The sequence below is a fragment of the Mastacembelus armatus genome, chromosome 23, assembly GCF_900324485.2.
Source record: "Mastacembelus armatus chromosome 23, fMasArm1.2, whole genome shotgun sequence".
NCBI lineage: Eukaryota > Metazoa > Chordata > Actinopteri > Synbranchiformes > Mastacembelidae > Mastacembelus > Mastacembelus armatus.
This window is the reverse complement of record NC_046655.1, coordinates 4820152-4840139: the sequence shown is the minus strand read 5'-3', so window position 1 is coordinate 4840139 and position 19988 is coordinate 4820152. Positions and strand designations below refer to the sequence as shown.

The 19988-nt window shown below is 40.0% G+C and overlaps 1 protein-coding gene across 1 annotated transcript in view; it reads left to right on the top strand.

Moving 5' to 3' along the window:
- syn3 (synapsin III) overlaps positions 1-15310 on the top strand; it is a 71188-nt gene extending 55878 nt beyond the window's left edge. The window contains exons 7-14 of the mRNA XM_026326439.1: positions 5129-5191; positions 9192-9334; positions 9811-9885; positions 10006-10108; positions 14197-14328; positions 14628-14646; positions 14748-14904; positions 15121-15310. Coding sequence (XP_026182224.1) covers positions 5129-5191; positions 9192-9334; positions 9811-9885; positions 10006-10108; positions 14197-14328; positions 14628-14646; positions 14748-14904; positions 15121-15244 — 816 coding nt within the window. The 3' untranslated portion in view covers positions 15245-15310. The remainder of the gene's footprint in view (positions 1-5128; positions 5192-9191; positions 9335-9810; positions 9886-10005; positions 10109-14196; positions 14329-14627; positions 14647-14747; positions 14905-15120) is intronic.
- The last annotated feature ends 4678 nt before the right edge of the window (positions 15311-19988 follow it).

Genomic DNA, 19988 nt, shown 5'->3' with positions numbered 1-19988 from the left:
GCAGTGCTGTTTGTGATTTGCTGCTGGTGCTTTAGTGAGCTACACTGACTCCACTTAGCGTAATAAAAAACATTCTCTGGTTTACATAATCTTGATGTAAGTTAACTCCAAGGTAATCGCTGCAGAGACCCTATGACTTATGTTTGAAAAAAGACCAAAAGGCACAGAAAGTTTTAGCGACCACAATATGATGTTCACGGCTCTTGGATTGAGTGATGCTGCAGAGAACGAGATACTGTGAGTCTTTCTGATCCAGGCCCGTGGCAAGCTGTGATGACAAAGCAGGTGGCTTGACCACCAGAAGACGTCTTTGTCACGTCTCCATCAACACCTCATCGCTGTCAGGAAGTATCTGTTCTGGAAACTTCCATCCTCGGGAATAAGTTAGCATTTTCCAGACAGCTGTCTCCCTCATGGAAATACACCAGCATGGACCCAAATGGAAGCCAGATGAGAACGCCACAACAATAATTGCCATGCCCCAGACAGCTTTTACTCAATACACTTTAACACAAAGGGTCTATTTGTAGTTGCGGTTTTTAGCGGATGTTAGCCCAGAGGTTACTATGACAACACATAAATGCCCGTTATGGGGGTGTATCCAGGAACTACTGTGTGTGTCATGCTTATTCACTCTTAGTTTGGGAACTAAAATTAGTTTTGATGATTTACAGTGAGGAATTTACTCCAGTGGTGTCTTGTTTACCAGAAGCTCCTTTCAGTTTGGTTTCCAAAATTAACACCACAGCATTTGCAGTTTTTTATTTGAAACACCAGAAACAAGATCTTACCACTGAACATTCACTGTGACAGTTAACTTTCAGTAAAAGGAGTAGTTCGGGAAATGTGTGTTTTTTTGAGAGTTAGTTGGGAAGATTAATTCCAGTCACAGGCCTGTTTCCTGAACATAGTCAGGACAGCAACCGGGCTTGAAATGAATTAAACATTTTGCATGCAGCACTTTCAAAGAGAGCTCAATCCAGGTGTGCGAATTCAGTCAGTTTGTTAGCCAGGGCTTGCACGATAAACTTTATTGGTCTTTTGAGGCTCACTTAATCCACAGGCAGAGTTTGATGTGGCCTGGCTGTCTTTTGGTCCCACTGTGGTCTGACTCTTGAAAAGGATCGTGCTACAGGGTCCCCTGCTCTTGTCGTCTGCCTAAGCCATCAGGCCTCCTGTCTTCTCCTTGATGTGGCCGGTTTGAGTGGCCATAAGAAAAATTAAATGATCATAAATGCAGGATGGATGCGCCATGTGTTTTGCTGGATAATGTACGTTCCCCCAAAGAGAGGTTTAACTCCCTCTGCTCAGCAAGTGGAGCACTGCAGGCTCTTTTCATGAGATATAGTGTGGCTCTGCATATGACCCGTATTTGCTTGGCTTTGTAATTCAGTATAATGCAAAACGCATTTGAGCAGAGCTGTTGCAATTCCTGCTTTGTTGAGACCACAGCAGAAATAAAACGGGGCTGAATATTGGTCATATAGCCACTGGGTCTGCTGGATGTGTAATCTGGCAGCTGTTAGTGTGTTTGCTGAAGCAACTTTATATGGTGTAATTAGCTGAAGGTGCAGTTGCAGGTTGTTCCTGGTTACTGGTTAAACAACCCTCAATTCATGCTCCTTGAAAGCCATAATTTTGGATGTATATTAGCTCACAAAACCTCGTTATATGTGTGGATTTTAGTTAGTATCTTTATGGTTTAAAAAAATGATAACACAAGAGTTAATTATAGCAATTAAAGCTACAAAAACTCTAATTTACATCTATGGTCAAGTTTTACCCTTAAAAACTACTGTGCATATGTGGAAAGATACATTTTCAAACCTTTTGAATGAAGATGTGATCAGTCCTCATCCACTTTAGATTAGACATGCATTTATTTGTGATTGATCCAGCTTTATTTGAGTTTGCAGGACTTCATCATGTTGGATACTGTCCTCCTCTCATGCTCCTCTTACATTTTAATAAACACGCACAGTGGGATTTGGAAACAGTCCAGTAAAGAGGGAAGTTTTAGGACTGGAATGTCACATGGAGGTGTGTTGATGTTGGGGAAGCACGTCAGACACGTAGCTGAGCGACAGTCCTACATGACTCATTACAACAAGCTTTGACTACAGTATATAGCCAGAGGAAAGGGGTGTATGCGGTGGCGGATGGGCTTCCCTGAAGTATTTCAAGGTTGTCTGGCACATTTACTGTAAATGAAGTGAGCCTGTGTTTTACGAAATCAAATTTTTACTGGTAAAATCACCCACCATATAATTAGCTTTTTTAGTATGTGACTTTTTAATGTCGTCACCACACTGGATGCCTTTAACAGATTTCTGCTGGGAACAAAAGACGGAGTGGCTCTCATGCAACTGAGATGAAACTGGAAGCTGACGTTTTAAACCAAATGTTTCAGATCTCACAGGCTTCAGATCTCCATCAAGGCTTTGTCAGGGCCAGAAACCCATTTTATTGAGCAGTTTTGTAAACTATATTCATCACTCTAAAACAAAGCATATATTTTAGTAGTTAGCTCAGCAGATACAGTTATAAAGTTTACTAACTAGTCCTAGTATGAGTCTGATTAGGAACAAGTTTCCAAAACCATGTGGTTGGTGAAGGGGCATGGATTTGCTTTTCCACTTTCAGGTGTGGCTGGGCTCCAGACTGTGTTTTCTTCTTTTCTGATAGTGTGATATGACTTGGTCTGTGAGTCAATTGAAGAGAACAGTGAGCCCACGTTACTGTCTGATGGTCAAATTTAATCAGCGGCACAGAATGTGGTCACCTCTCCTTACATGTTCAGCGTCTGCCGTCATTGCCATGCTGATGGGAATGGCTGAAAGGAACATGTCCAGACAGAGTGGGTGGCTGCAGTCTCTTCCACCCAAAACACACTCTCTCCAGCAGACAGAAGAGTTCCACAGACTTGTGTTACTGCTGGGCTCTTCTCAGATACTTTCTAAACCTCAGGCATCTTATTAACCATCACATGACGCACACACATACCTGCTAGAACCTCTGACCTTCTGACCAGCTTCATATCCTAATGCTTGTAAAACATATATGGTATATAGTTTAGAGTTGAGACATATTCAGATGATGTGTGTTGTGTGACATTTACATGTGTTGATATTTTCTTTGAATACAATCCATGTGTTGTTTTCCCAAAGGTAATGCTATGTAGTTACCATCACTATGTGGTTAGTCCAGGTCCAGTATCCATAGTGAAATTGTAAGAATGTATTCACATAGCAACAGAGAGAAAGTGATTAGACTTCATCAACATGCATAGTTTTTATTGGATCCACAAAGACAGCAGACTAGAGACTAGAGACTAGAAGTGGGTTATACTGGCACATATAGATGTTGGGCAGCAAACAGAACACCACAGGTTAATTTCCCGTATCATCCTAAAGGTCTTGGTGTTGATGGAAAGACTGGATTGGGATAGTAGGTCTGTAAAACAGACAGGAAGATGGTTGGCAGAAAATGATAATGTAGGAATGTTAGTGGGAAGTGGATATAACACAGAAGATTGGAGTGGGTTGAAATAACATTTATTAAGAGAATAACACACACAAAGAGCTGTTACTGAATTTCTGCTAAAGCTTCAAAAGCAAAAGAAACATAAACACTTGATCTGTTCTGTGGCAGTGCTCTGTGGTTCCTTATTGTGAAGTGATAATGGAGATAATTAGTGTACACTTTATCTTGGCTGCATGTCACCCAGGCCTGTACTCTCAGAACCTGTCAACAAAAGAAGCGTTCACACCCTCTAGCAGCTCCATGTCTGTTCAAGTCTTTCCTCTTGCAGATCAAAGCTTGTACTGTATTCTGTGTATACTCTTCCTCTGCCATAGTGGCTCTGTATTGTTTTAATTAGCAGTTTGTTTATTGTAGGCTTCACCTGAGATTTTGGATATCTATATCTACAAGTATAATATATGTATAATAATAATGTATAATAATGTATACATGAAAGCATTCTGAATTTCTAAAACATTTGCAAAATGTATATTTAGCAGTGGTTACTTCTGTCTAAATACATCCCAAAAACCCGCATTGAATGTGCACATTACGTTAGTGCAAAACTCACAAAATGTTAGATGATTATGTGCAGTATTTGCATTTAAACTTCAATACATTTTTACCAAAGGAGTATTTATTTTTCATTGTAACTGGTGTATACTGATTTAAGGGCCCCTGACATTGCTGCCTGAGAGCTATTCCACACAAGAGCGGTGAAAGTGCTTTTAGAACTGGAAAAGTCCCTCTTTAGATTGCATCCCATTTACGATCATATCAGTAGATTTATCAAGGGGGCGTTTAAACCACAGGGAGGTTGAAGTAATCTGTTGATGTTTCATCCACTTCAATTCTACAAACCATAAAAAATCGCATGTTTGCGGCCCTTCAAGTTTGTCCAAACCCATCCCAATGAGCTGTGGTCTTCCACCCAGCTTCCCAGAACCTCGCTCTTTTGTATAATAAACCCAACATTCTTCTGACTCCACCTCATGCCTCCTAAACTGGTCAGCTTTAAAACCAGTGGCATAGCATGAGCACTGGTGTATTTCTTTACAAGGCTCCGGCTCTGGACGCTTCATGTACACATCCAAATCCTTTGCAAAGGAAATACTTTTCTGCTTTTGGTTGTGTCTCTGTGTTTACCACATGTCTGTCTTACTGTATATTTAGAACACCAAGTACAGTCCTGAATGTCCCTACTCAATGTGACATCCTTTTCTAAACCACTGACTCCAATAGTCGCTGACCTTAAAGTCTTCATTTTTACTGCAGCACATTGACATGAACATTTGATTTAAAGTTGCTATTTTTATGATAACACATGAAATTGGCTACAAGGTGTTGTTGTAGTGAAAAACCCAGAAGAAGGTTCACCTGACTTGCCAGTTCTCCTCATCTATTTGTTGCTAAGTAGTTTGTACCAACTTATTGTTTTGGCTTTTACAGGCCATAACTTCACTCTCGTCACTCCCACTGGCGACATTTGTAGACACAACACAGTTATCAGCAGAAGTGCTCTGATACACCCGCTGTATGCTACTGTAGATACCCTCCGCCCCTCCAGAAACACTGGCTAATAATGTTCTGTTTTCCTTGCCTGCAGGTTATAACGCCTTCCTACCCTGTGGTGGTCAAGATGGGGCATGCCCACGCTGGCATGGGGAAGGTGAGTGCCTGACACAGAGAGTAATCCCAAATCCATACTACTGTGTATTACATGTTTTTTCCTCTTTATCCTAAGCCAGGAAGGCTTTTTACTGATAATTGAGAAGCATCTGCGTCACACCTCTAACAACTGAGTTTTGCAAAACAAACTCACAATTTCACATTTCCATCATTACCAGCTCAGATTACAGGCTCACACTCAGTTTTGTCTAGATTCCAGTCATGCAAATCAAACATGCGATAATATCAAGACAGCTTTGATTGGTCTGAAGTTCAAACAGGAGACAAGAGCTCGGAAGTCTAAAGGCCCAGCGTGTCCTAGTATGTACAGACTGTGTCTCCATGAGGGCCAAATCACAGTTATGATCTGTGAAGTGTGTTCCTGGAGTTACTCTCACTGAGCCAGTATCTGATTGTTTCTAAGGCAGAAGAGCACACAGACCAAAGACACTACTGACAAAGTCTGAGTACAGTCCACCGGAGGTTTTACATTTGCTGTTCTCTTGCGCAACAAGTCTTGCCAACTACCAATTTCAGACAATCCAACATGATTGCTGAACAGAAATAACTATATACCGATGTCTGTCATCTCTGTTGATTACATAATGGACAATGAACGGTGTGGAGCATCTGTTTCTAAATTGGATTTGGATTTGATTTCGAAGACATGGTTACACAACTAATACAGTAAGATGATAGTTCACATGCTCATTCTCCCAAGTATGTATCACACTCAGTCTCGCTCTCTGCCCAGTTCTGTGGATTCACAGGGGTAGACGCTTCCTATATGTCTTTTCCCCTGTCTGTGTACAGGGCTTGGTTTCCTGTTCAGAAGCCAGACATGCTATTGAATTTCCCATAAGGCTCAAGGGAAACTTGGCAGGCCGCTGTAGAGCCGGACCTCGTTTAACCCCTAAGACCTCGCAGAGCTCTGAGAACGGAAAGGAACGTGAGAGTTAGGTTATTGTTTGCTTTTCAGCATTTTTAGCATGCCATTACTGCATTTACTCACCAAAACACTAATACATCCGCCACTAAGTGTGGAATTTTAAATCACTGCTACATTCATTTTGAGCCATTACTGCTGTACAGATAAATATCCTGCTTACAGGCTCCACAGGTTAAATTTGGCAGGAAATCTATAGGACTTTTTAATAACACTTACCAAGGTATTTCTCTTAATGGCTTTGTCTGCTTGTATTACAGTTGCATTACAGTTTACCACACTGTGAATGTTTAATTAAAAGTAGCTCACCGTATCTCACTTGCAGATATCTGTGTTGTTTTCCATTCATTTGCTCTGTCAGGTATCGAAGTAACTGATTCATGGGAACTGTAGTCCACATCCACTGCCCAGGCCTACCATGAGTTGTGAAAGGGCCAACAAATATTAAGGGCCAACAAATATTAACTATACCACTAGTTTCAGGTTTTAATTATAATTGTACATTAACACCATCTTTACATTCACATTTTAACAGGCTAGATGTCTTAAATGGGACTTCTGGTCTAGCATTTTTCATTTGACAAATCTTACTGACAACAGTAGCAGACTCAAGATTTTCCCATTACATGTTTTCAGACCAGTACGACTCTGTTTTGGCTGCTTTAACATTTAGTCTGGACACTGACCAGGATGACTTGAGTTTTTCCACCAGGCACAGTTCTTCATCTCTGTGCCAGTGTGCCAGCTGTCACCTTCTCTAGCTTACCTCTTTTCTGTCTGTTTGCGTCATTACAGTTTGTTTAGTTACTTAACAGGATTGTGTCATTACCTGGATGTCTGCAGCAAAGTGGTGGACGTGCATACTAGCTGTCAGGTTCTACCTTTTCATGATGTAAACTGTGAGTCACTTCCCTTCATTCATTTGATTTTGTTGTTTCAAATATTTTGTTGTTTCAAATTCAGCCCAACTGCTGTAAATGGACATGGTTCAGTGCTCATCCTCAATGCTTCACTCACTGTTAGTTCATACTATTAGAAAAACTTAGAACATGTTCTCTGACTTTATAATAATGTGAGGTCTGGATGAAAACACTTTGTTGTTTTGTTGCAAACTAACATAAGAGGAGTTTGCCACATGTAAGAATATGTAACAAAAAGTACATAGCATCATTTTCCATTCTTTGTACCTGCCCCTATGTATACACCTATACATACTCTAATCAGGGGTATGTGTACACACGTGTGTTTCACATGCACTCTACAAAACATGATGGTGACCTCTAGTAGCAAGAAGAGCTTGTTTGTTTGTTGTACCGAGCTGAAGAACATGAAAAAGCCAATGTGCTTGCATTGTGGATTGTCCACATGGGCTCAAATCTTGGGCTACATCCAAACATCCAGAAACCATGACATGACCTTTAACCTGTAACAACAAAGCACTGAGTTTAGTGTGCTGGGATGGTGTAGTTTATTGCCTTTCATTTGCAAGAAGTAAAAAGTTGCACATTCAAACTTTAAGTTGGCAGGATAATGAGTCTATATGTAAATTCCGGGGTTGACTTCTACTATTATTATGTTATTTATCCAATGCTTAACTGCACTGAGAACTCCTGAACTTTTGAATCAGGGCTTTGACTGTTGATATTGATTTTTTTTCCTGTTCATCAGACATCTGTCTGACATCTGGCACTTCATTGGCTTAAAAAGTAAAGCCTGTCTTGTGAGCTCATTAGAGAAACTAATGATTTTAGTAACAGTAGAACAGCTTTACATGTGGGCTTCCACACACATATTCACTTTATTCCCCACCAAAGTGACAATATTGTTTTGTTGGACCACATTAACCATCAAAGTTAAAACCTACTTTTACTGTTTTTCTACCACTCTCGCTCAGTTTGCTTTGTTTTTCTATCGTCACTCGTTCATTTTTTGGTGAGGGTTGCAGAATTTTTTTAAAGCTCCCTGAGATTTCTTTGTTCCACCCTAGCAATTAGTATTTTTTTTTTATCAACAGTTTGCAGTGTTTGTGACAATGCACTAAACTTCAACCCTTATAAACACACCATTAAAGTCTTTCATGAGACCTCACAAACTGTCATATGCCGACATTGAGATTTGTTTCTATCACATACTCTGTTTAGATCCACAGCACGATTTAGCTGAAACTTCTTATCTCAGTAGTCTACAAAAGCAAACCTTGATTTGTGAAACTTACATGCAGCTGAGCAGCCTATGGTATGGCCACTACTGGAAAGCCTGGTTTACATCAACAGACAACTGCAGTCTAATTTCCATACAAGCTTAGAATATCATCTTTATATCCACAAAGTTCATCTAGGACTGGGGAGTTGTAGCTCCCTGAGGAAAAACCAGAGCTTCCTGGTTTCTCTGTCTGGTTTGTCTTTTTTCCCCATGATACATCACCATCTCCACCATTTCCTCTGTGATGATACCAGTCAGAAGAACAGTGATGAGTGAGTTGGAGTTCTGGACTGAATCATTTGCATTGCTTCATCCTTTAAAGCTGCTGTTAATGAGTGTGTCTGCTGGGATGCCCCGTTTCCCATGACCTGACAGAATACACCTCATAAATCTCTTTATCGACATAAACGAGAAAATCATCAGAGCAGGGTTGTTTGATTGACAGTTGTTCCCAGGGAATCATAGTGAAACAGGTAATGAGAGGCTTTGCTAACACAGTGGAGTGTAGATGTAAATAGATGGTTGTTTTATAAATCATTCAGTTGCTTACTTCCTATGTTATGGTGCCATAAGTGAATGGTATCTGTTATATAAAACCTGACTGTTTTATGTAACAGTCAGGTTTTGTGTTGGTTAGTATTGCATCATTTCCCTTCAGTCTGTGTCTACAGTCTAGTCACTGGATGGTGATGTAGTTTAAAGCTGCCCCTGGCAATGTTTCCATCCAGGGAGTGTTTATTATCCTTCCCCTGTACAAGTGTAAAATTCCTGTGGGCTTCAAAGTGTCCACTGCCAGCTTTGACGGCACACTTTGTAATTAACGTCTCACTAACAAGTGGTGTCTCTCCCACAGATCAAAGTTGAAAACCAACAGGACTTCCAGGATATCACCAGCGTGGTGGCTCTGGCCGGGACCTACGCCACCACTGAGCCCTACGTCCAGTCCAAGTACGATATCCGCATCCAGAAGATTGGCAGCAACTACAAGGCGTACATGTAAGATGTGTCACACCATCAGTCTCTGTCACATCATCAGTTTATTAGGTATAGGCCACGCTAAGACTAACACAATCTGATACAGCAGTGGAGGACAACAGTGCAATCAGCACACCCACTTGGAAGCAAGAGACGTCGTCCTGTAAATTCAGCAGAGCATATAGCAGCGAAGAACAGCACACTCTTAACTTTGACATATTTGAGGAACAGAGTAGCCAAGGCTTATCTCATCCCGCTTTCCCCTGGCCTCATCATAAATGTACGTCTTTACACAGTCCTTACAACAAACATGACATAAGCCTGGATGACAGTCGTCATCACTGATGAAGTGACTGTTTCTCCTATGAGTGTTTCTATTCAGCTACACAAGCAAAAGTTGTCAGTGACTTAAGTCTTGGTGGAGCATTGCTGCTTTGTAACTGGTGGCAAGTTGATTCATCTCCTGATTTTTTTTTTTTTTTTTTTTTGGTTTTCAGGCGAACATCCATTTCTGGCAACTGGAAGGCTAACACAGGCTCTGCCATGTTGGAACAGATTGCAATGACTGACAGGTAAGCAGAGTCACAGACACGGTAGGAAATGCAGAGACACATCTGTGAGACTGTTCCCTATGATATCTCCAGAGTTCATTATGAGTTAAAGTTTAGGCTTATCGGTCATTGTGTTCCTAGATATCGGCTGTGGGTGGACTCCTGCGCTGAGATGTTTGGTGGCCTAGACATATGTGCTGTGAAGGCCGTCCACGGAAAAGACGGAAACGACTATATCATCGAGGTCAGTTTGTTTCTCAGAATAGTTCAATCTGAGGTTAGTTGGTGGTAAATTAGAGAAAATACTTTAAGAACAATGTAAATTGTTATCAGGAGGATATGCCTAATATTTTGCACATTCAGTGTATTTTGTAACCCCAGCCAGACACCTGTGGACCAGCCGTCATAGCAAAATACCATTTCAGTGTAAAGCCTTGGATTTAGTGTCCTTCCCTGCTGGTTTAGTTTTTATACCATGGTGATAGCCAGTAGGGAAGGGTGTAACCAGACTTAAAGGTACACAATCATCAGAGCCTTGAAAGAATAATTAGTCAGTAGACCAAACACAGGAAGGAAAATGAAAGCAAGCGGTTGACTCACTACATCTGCAAACACAGCCTGTTTATTTCAGTCCCCTGCTAAAATTTGGCACTGGACATGAAATTGCTTTGGCATCGGTTTGGTGGAGTTTTGTTTTGTTTTTTTTACCTTTGCCATGTGACCAGAAATATTAAGGTTGGAACAGAAAGGGTTTCCCTGTACATCTAGAAATAGCTACATCAGATGCCACTCAGGTCAGGGACCATTCATTTCTCACCATCTCTTTGGTTATAAAACTGTCATCACTCAGGCTAAAGAGACAATTTCTACACCTGCATGATCTGAAAATATACTAGAATACATATATGGCAAAAAGATGGTTCAGGTTTGAGTAATAGCATAATTTTTTTTCTTTAAAATGGAAAGGCTTTCAGTCCACGTCACTGTTGTTGTCCACTTTCTCCATTGTTAAAAAGCGCAGGCAGTTTTGGTCATGTTGCATAGGGCTCTGCAAAACAGGAAATCAATAACTGAAGTGGATGAAGATAAGGCATTTTGGGAGAATAATTAAAAGGCAAATCCTAATGTTGTGTTAGAAAATCTTCACACAGGATCACAATGGGGAAATTTCTTTTAATGAGAAGAGTGTACAAGTAGTTGTTTTGCCTGTAATCAGTTTTGGTTTTAGAGCAGCCTGCCATGTTTTTAAATCTGAGGAAACAGGCCAGTCCAGGATGGCTGATATTGCCATATTTAGCCTGACAGCATAATGACCTCACACTTCTCTCTATCTATGCACAGCATGAGGTCAGCAGTGAGAAAACAATCCCCTTTCTTAACTCAAACTGTCTCAGGAAATATCTACCAGCTCCCCAGAGGTGTGTAGTTTTAGAGCTCGACTGTTTGGACAGAGAAACCAGCGAATGAATCGGGGAATAAGCAGCACTCATCTACTCTGCCTCCGACTCTCTCTAACCTTTGAATTTAATTACCCATGACAGAGAATAGCTGTCAGTCCATCACAGTGGAAATCTGCTTTTTTTTTTATTCTCCCAGACAAAGACATCAGCCGTGACACCTCTCCCTAATGAAAGTAATGAGCTGCTCAGAGGCACTTCATTAAGATTACAGCAGCTGGTGTTATCACCAAGCAGACTGCAGCTTGGGCTCAGCTCACTGACAAAGTTTACAGATGATGATGATGTGGTGTAACATCCCACAGCCTAATGTCAAATGACAGGACCAATTCTACAACATGACAATATGACATGTGACATGAGAATGGACCAACAACAACATGACACAAATTGATAAATTCATGTCACATCATAGTGACTTGACATGATGCAACATGGCAGCAGGATGCAATATAACATTTATTGATAAAGACCCAAAATATTTCAGTTTTAATAACATTTGATAACATTTTTGTCCTTCTTCTTACCTCAGATTATGAATGAAGGAATTTCACTTGTTAAAGAGTGACAGTTGTATTGCATATCATAACCCGTCCAAACCCATACAACAGTCACAAGAGAGGATATTATAAAGGATGAGGAGGGAAACTGGTGGGTTTATGATTAACTGATGCATGAATGTGCACTTTTTGACACATGATATAAATGAAGAGTGAAGACATGGAAAGTGCCGGACACAGGGAAGGGCATCAGCTTAGTTAAGACTATCCTCTTTTATAACACAGACTGATGATTTATCTTTAACCTTTGTAAAACTTTGAGTGAGTCATGACAATCATGAAGTCAGTCAGGGGGAGGAGTACTAATACTGCTAACTTAACACTAAAGTTGTTTTCACTGGAAAATGTCGCCCTCTGCTCATCCTCATACCTCGACGCTGCTGTAATTCTTCAATGAGCACATTTCACATTGCGCTCTGTGAACTTTCCCATGCAACAGGGTACATTGCCCAAACAGAACACAGTGTGGCTTGATAAAAGTGCAGAATAACACCTCAGTGTTCCAGTGTGCTGAGATGGCCAATGGCAGCTCCAGCCTTCAGCTAGATGACTCTCATTCCTAATAAATCAGCAGGGTGGATCCCGGCTCTGCTTGCCACCACATGCTGTTTGAAGTGGGGCCTGGCGCTCCTTTGCCAGACCTCTCCTCAGTCCCCTTGTGGTAATGACTCAACAGGCCAAAACACTGGGCCTCACACCCACCTCTCCACCAAATCCTAGCCAAGATCTTGGATACACTGAAAAAGAGGGATTTCAAAAGGTCTCTGGCATGGGTCTTGGTTCAGTACAGTATGAACTCAATAGGGAGATCTCAAACAGCCCTGAAAAACAAACCAAAACGGTAAGAAACTCTGAAACTCTTTTAAATGTTTTCCCTGTCCTCCAGATTCCCAGATTCAAGAATCCATGAAACAATCTGGTGCCACTGAGTAATTTTATTTTCCTCAGTGAGTTGACATGTTTCCATGTGAAACATTATGTTGGCAGACAACTTTAGCTGATCAAGGATGGCTTGGCTGAATCAAAAACTACTGTATATCGTCTGAGTATATAAGAACTTCCACAGTCACTTACTGTAGCAGAAAAGCCTTTTAGCTACAGCTTTTGTGCTAAATGGGTATTTTTCAAAGTGTAACCACCCTGTCACATCTTTGTGTACATTAAAGGTAAAGTATTTAGATTTTATTTAATGACACCATTAATCAAAACAAGTCCCTTTACTGAAATGAGCTTCTGCAGTGTTTGTTTGTGATGGCAAGCCTGCACACTGTGAGCAGCACATGATTGGACTCTGGTGTCCAATGTGTACGAAAGACTCAGCACATGTATACATGCCCGGCGCTGTGTTTACAGCTTGTGGCCGGGGCGGGGTGCAGCAGCCTCATCCACCACACCGGGCATCTGCATCCAAACCAGCAGTGCCAGCGGCCACACTCCTCTGCTGCAGTTTGTTTTGGTCTTCAGGGAGGAGGACGGCAGGTCTCTGAGCCCCATGTGCTCTGTGGTTCTGCAGTACACGTGCACATGCATGTGAGCTCAAGTGGTGGGAAAGTTTTTGTTTTTTTTTCTTTGAGGTTAATTATTTGTATGACAGAGGATAAAATCTTTTCTTTGGGCAACATAATATTTACAGATTGAGATATTTTATCGGCTGCTCTAAACTTCTAATTTTGGTTTGTTTTTATGTATCAGAAGATGGCACAGAAATAGCAGTTTAAGATATTCAAAGAAATATGCTATTTCATTTTAATCTCTAGTAGAAGTAAAAGTCACTTTCACCATTTTTGTTTCATGAGCCCTTAAGATGTAGCAATACCTCATCTCTACACATTGAGAGGAAACTATTGTAGTTGCTATTTCAGGAGAGCAGGGTGAGAGGCCTAAGAGGTATAAGGTTTTTAAAAGAAAAGACGTGTTAACCCTCCCACTTGTGGCTGCTCTGTTGGAGCATGTAGTGGGACTGAACCAGGACATGTGTGTTTCTGAAGAGTGAGTGTGACCGGTCAGTGTCCTACTAGGTGTTCTGAGCAATAATACTTAAGGCCAGGGGCCAGAGCCCTGTAAAATTCATATCCTCTGAACTTAACAATAGCAAACTACTGTGGTGAATATTGCAACATATGTGATCTCTGTAAAACCGAGTCATCATTGCAAAGATTCATGAACCCAATATAACTGTCATCATTTGTGCTCTGAACATGCCTGAGATTCATGATAAGATCCAAAACTGCCATCTAGAGGAGGAATTCTAACATTACAGTTCAGGGATGGTGGCCAGACCAGGACGCTGATTGGCTGTTGCTGTGTCTGTGCAGGTGATGGACAGCTCCATGCCTCTGATTGGTGAGCATATGGAGGAAGACAAACAGCTGATCACAGAGCTGGTCATCAACAAGATGGCTCACGTGCTGCTGGGAGTCTCTACACCTCAGCCTTCCTTTGTCAAGGTGCAGCCCTATATCATTATGCTACCTTTATATTCAGAGCAATTAATACTGTTAGTACTACTACTCTAACTAGTGTTATTAGCAGTGATGCTAATACTGCAGCTGCTATTATTATTACTGCTGTTACAATAATCACTAATACAAAGGCTGTACTTGTTATCATAGTGTTAAGGCCATTACTGTTACTATACCTGTTAATTATCATTATTATAACTATACATATGTTAATACTAATATTCTTCTGCTGTGTTAATATCTAGCCTATCACTTTATTTTTCTCTGTGTCCCTCTTTCCACAGACCACACAGCCTCGACGAGGTAGGCAACGTGTTCTTAATTACTACAAGTGTACTGGCTTCTGTGTGGTTGTGGTAAAATGACTAATGCACATGTAATTTGTGTGTCCATCCATGCTTCAGGAGGACATCGTTCTGCATCTGCCTCTCCATCCCAGTCAGCCCAGGGTTCACCTCAGCGAGCCCGGTCAGCCACCACCTCTCCCAGCCAGGCTTTCCAACCTGGCCCCATCCCGGCCTCATCCGCACCTGGAGCTCAGAAACAGTCGCCACAGCTGAAGTGAGTCCACAGTGGGGTCCTACTGATATCCCAATGAAATGAGAGTTTTCTACACTGACATCATTAACAAATTTACCAGCAGTACCTCACCTGTAATTAATTACGGTATTTTAAAGTAAAGGTTACATTCAGGGTGAGCGCTTTTCTTTGCACCTGATCTTTCTGACTGTTTCTTTGACTGCAAGTGTAATAACTGCTCTACTGTCTGCTGCACAGCAAATCCCAGTCACTTACCAACACCTTCACGGAGACATTAAGAGGAAGCCTGACCGACGACGAGGCCAAAGCTGAGACCATCCGCAGCCTCCGACAGTCCTTCGCCAGCCTCTTCTCTGACTGAAAGCCTGAGCCTCTTCCTGTCAGTCGTCAGGTTTGGTTAAAAAAAAAAAAAAAAAAAAAAAAATCTGTTACGGAGTCTTCATCCTCCGACAAGCCTCAGCTTCCTGTTCCTTCTCTTTCCTTCTTCATGTTTGTGAAGTTTAACACCTGGTGCAACCTGCTGTTCTAAGATCAACAATAAATTTGTCACTACAAAGGCCCACAGATCTCAAAGGTCTTAAGTGAAGAATAAGGTGTTGACTGAAAATATCAAATTTTAAAAGATATATATTTGCATTTGTCTTTCTTTAGAGGAGGCACAGAATTAAACCAAAGCCCATTCAAATTCTGAAAATTTTTACTGCTCACTCCAGTGAAAACAAAGATCCTTATATTCTATTATATACTATAATTCTATATGGTTAAAGGTATATGCATAACTTTAACCTTAATTTATTTAAAATTCTACTGGAACCATCTCCTTATAGCCACAATCCCGTATTACAGTAAAGTTCAATTAGTAAAAACATTTGAATGACCCCAGTAAGCTGATGGCAGTGTGGCCTTTCTAGTGATAAATAATTACAGTTAATTATCATAATATAGCTTGTACTGCTTGGTATATAGTCGTTATTCTGCATTCTGTTTTTCAGACTCTAAACACTGCTTGTTATCTGTTCTTATTTGGTTGATTTATTTAAATCCGTTCTCATAACTTTAATTGACACACAGCTTCCAAACTGTTTGCAGATGTCTACGGCAATATTTTAATCTGAAAGTGTTCCAGTTAACTCATGAGAGATGTACTGAGTCCTCACAGTTCACCAGCGATCTTTCGAGCACCTTGCCAGCAGCAGCATTTCTCAGACATCCATGTGCTGTAGATACATATTGGCTTACGTAGTGACTCCTCTACCTTGGCCTGACATTACCAAAGTGCTTTTTATTGAAACATTTTTTTAGAAAAACAAGTCTCTCCCTGCACTAGGTCAAGAAAACAATCACACAGCCAACCAACCTTTGAGCTTGTGATTTCACAAGGTGCAAATGCTGTACTGGCATACAGCCATTGTCTTCCATCACAGCTCAGATCTTCCCCCTGCAGTTGTTCTTTTTTGATGTTTTGTGCTTTGTGAGTACCACTATGGTGTATTTTCTGTGGGGGATTTGTATCATAACCTCTGCTGCTGTAACAGTGAACAGTGAGGCTGTAATAATTTGAGATTTTAAAATGCTTACATTTTCATTGTCTCAGAAAAGGTTTGGTTGGAACACGTCTCTTTATTCTTCTTTACTCTTTACATCCAGTGTCAGCTGGGATTGCAGTGTATCTACAGGTATAGCAGCCAAAGCAGGTGTGCCCTTTCAACATTCATCCTGTTTTAGGGCTGCATGTAATTGAACATTGCACATAAAGTCAAATTGGCATTTTCTAACAGGTAAGAACAGGTAACAGCAAGTTTCCTGCAAAAGACAATGAAATGTGGTGCTATTTACAGCTAAAATATAGACTATGATTTGAGAATGTTCTAACTGCACTAGGGATGGGATATGCATAACCTTCAAGAAAATCTGATTTTTTTTCCAGTCATTCAGATGTAATGATCATTCATTTTCTTTATTTATTTATCTCACTTGAATACTGAAAACTAAGTTTCACTGCTAATTAGCCCTTATTTATATCTTTTATTGAAAACATAACTTCTTCTATCTAACAGAAATAATTAGGAAACTACATGTAAATTAAATTTTAAGTATCATCATTTTTTCCCCCCAAAATATTCCTCACTGTAGCAAGGTTACAAGTGGAATCAGAAAATTTGGCTCTCTGTGCAGAGCACAATCATGATCTAATAATCTGTACATTGCTCCTTTTCCTGGTAGTCTGAATAAAGCTAGAGGAAGTTGGACAAAACGCATTGACAAACAGAACATTTGTAAGCAGTATGCAGTAGTTTAAATGGACCTGTCATAACTCCAAAGCTTGTTGTTTTCATAATAGTAATAATAATAGTAATAGTAATAATAATAGTAATAATAATTATTATTATAATATTATATTATATATTATAATAATAATAATAATAATAATAATGGCCCTAAAATTAAGGCAAACATAATGCATGAAGTTGTTCAAAGTTTATAGTGGTGTGTGTGGGTATGTGTGTTTAAAGTTTTACATTTTTCATTATGATTAATAATGACACAATGGCAAAAAAAAAAAAAAAAAAAAAAAAACAGCCTGTTTTTGCAATAATTATGTTGTTTAATGTCATTTTGATTTTCCGCTGTGGAGTTTAACGCTTCAACAGAAGCTCTTATTTTTACAAAGCTTCTATTTGGGGCTTTCACTGGCAGTACCATAACAAAATAACATCGTTCATTCTCCTAAAAAAAAGCTCAATGTATGTTAACAAAATACACAACAGTGCTTGTAACCAACAACCGTACTAAGCAATGATCAGGACTGTGGTTTTACTTCTACAAACAGTTTCTCTAGAGGTAAAAAGGATTTGCATGTGTGAAACCAGAAAATAACAAAGTACTAAATGCTCTTTGCCCTTGGAAGTAATACCACTGCAAGTAGTAAGGTAGTCATACAATATGTTTGCAAGTTAAGTAAAAGCAGATAAAGGACACCATGCTCCAAACTCTATGCATGGAGTACTGCTCCTACTACAGGGCTGTTCACAGTACGTGTGCTCACCTTGTCACTTAACTTTGTCAAATCTATCACTGATTTACTCCAAACGGTTTTGGGTTGCAATGGTTCTGCCTCTGAGGATTGTTTCTAGAAGTTAATTTTTAATCTGCAGTCTGCTCTCTCTCTCTCTTTCTCTGAGTTCATGCAGTGTGTTGTCACTGAGCACTTTAGCAGGCATCTCATCACCTTTGGCACTGTGTCAAAATGGACCAAATTAGCATTACATCCAGAGACCCCCTGAAAGTTTCAGTCATATTGTTCTGTCTTTATTGTGAAGATGCCTACCACTTAAAACTTCAGCGTGATAAAGCCATAACTAAACCATCAGGAGTTACTGTCCCTAATGTGCCACACAATAATGGCTGTGACGTCACTGATAAACCGACATGTTTAACTTTGTCCATTAACTTTAAACGCTGGCCTGTCCTGCCCTGCCCAAGTGAGGCACACAACACTGTTTTTTTAATTCTTAACTTGAAATCAAGAGAAATCATACAGCACTGTTTATTTACTACTATTTAATGTCACTTTTGGTTTAAGATGTAGTTTAGGATGGAGTTGATGCCCTGTGTGTGTGCTTATCTCTTAGGTCAGATTAAATGATGGCAGATGATTTTAGTTTCTTGCCAGTCTGCATTTGCATAAGGTTTTTTTTTATATTATTTTATTTTGGTCTCTCACTCAGCTGATATACACTAGTTTAACACACCTGATATCTTTTCACTGGACTCAATATGACCTGAGCTGCGAAGTTTACCTAGTAACTACCTCAAGATCAGCAGTGCTCTGCAGAAACTGCAGAGTGGTAGTACTGGAAAAGACTTTGTGAAATGAGAGCCTATTCGTGCAGGTAAAGGAAAATTGCTCCCTCAGCTGGTAGGAATTGGTTTTATACATGGACAGTAGAAAAACAACAGTGTAGCGTCTGTGACATCAACCAATATTTTTATCCATTCATGATGCATTGCACCATCAGGGGTGGATACGGTGTGTACAAAAGTCAGTCACCCCAGGTTCCCAGTTTATCCCAGGCCTTGCTTATGGTGATTTAATTAATTTGAACTGTGTTTGATTAAATAACTTTTGCATCCATAGCAAGTCAGTTAAAAATGACTTTTCTGCAGCACAATAAGGTCTGAAATGATGAGAACCTACACACTTCCTTCATTTCTAGCTCATTTTGGCCTAATGTAGATTTAATACTGTACCTGTTTTACTTGATTGACAGATTTCTCAGCCTATCACAGACCAAGCTCCACTCTTCTTCATCAAAAACTACATCAAAACATCAAAAACCTGTTGTTGATGACACAGATGCTACATTGTTGCATCTGTTCTTTTTACACTGTGGTCACAGTCGGAGCTCATTTCACAAATTTTTTTGAGTGAGCTGCATCACTTGAGCCCTTTTTTTTTTCTTTTATCAAGCCATTTTATTTAGAGAAAATGCAATACTCTGCTACCTTTAACTTTTTTCTTTTTTCTTTTTTTGTTTATGACGTGATTGAGTCATAGGCTCAACTCTCGGTGTGTCGAACTAATACATAGCCTAACGCAGAATGGAATATGCAGCCACAGAGACTTGCCAATAAATACTGCAAGGAAATCACTTATAATGTGGCGTTTGTAAATGAGAGAAATAATGTCATCGCAAAGTTTTGCCGATCTTTAAGTTCATTGTGTCCCCTATTCTCTGCTGAATGGTGAGTGTATTGTATGGTGGTACTTTAAGTGTATTAACGTTCTGTATATTAATGTAAATGTGGCATGAAAACCAACCCTTCTTGTGTGCCTCAGGTGTGTAAATTTGGTTGTTATGTGATCTTAATGTCTGGCTGCTTATTTGTGAGAAGTGTGATGCATCTCATGTGTTTCTGTAATTTATTAGTATTACGATGATTTTGTTTTCTGTACTTTTGTTCTTTTGTCTGAAGATCAAGATTTCCGTTATTAAAAGTAACTTTTATTACACCTGTGGATGTGCATTCCACTTTCTATCAGTCATCACAGAGCTTCATGTGGGAGAAGCAGAATGTTTTTCTCCATTTATGGTCACTGCGAG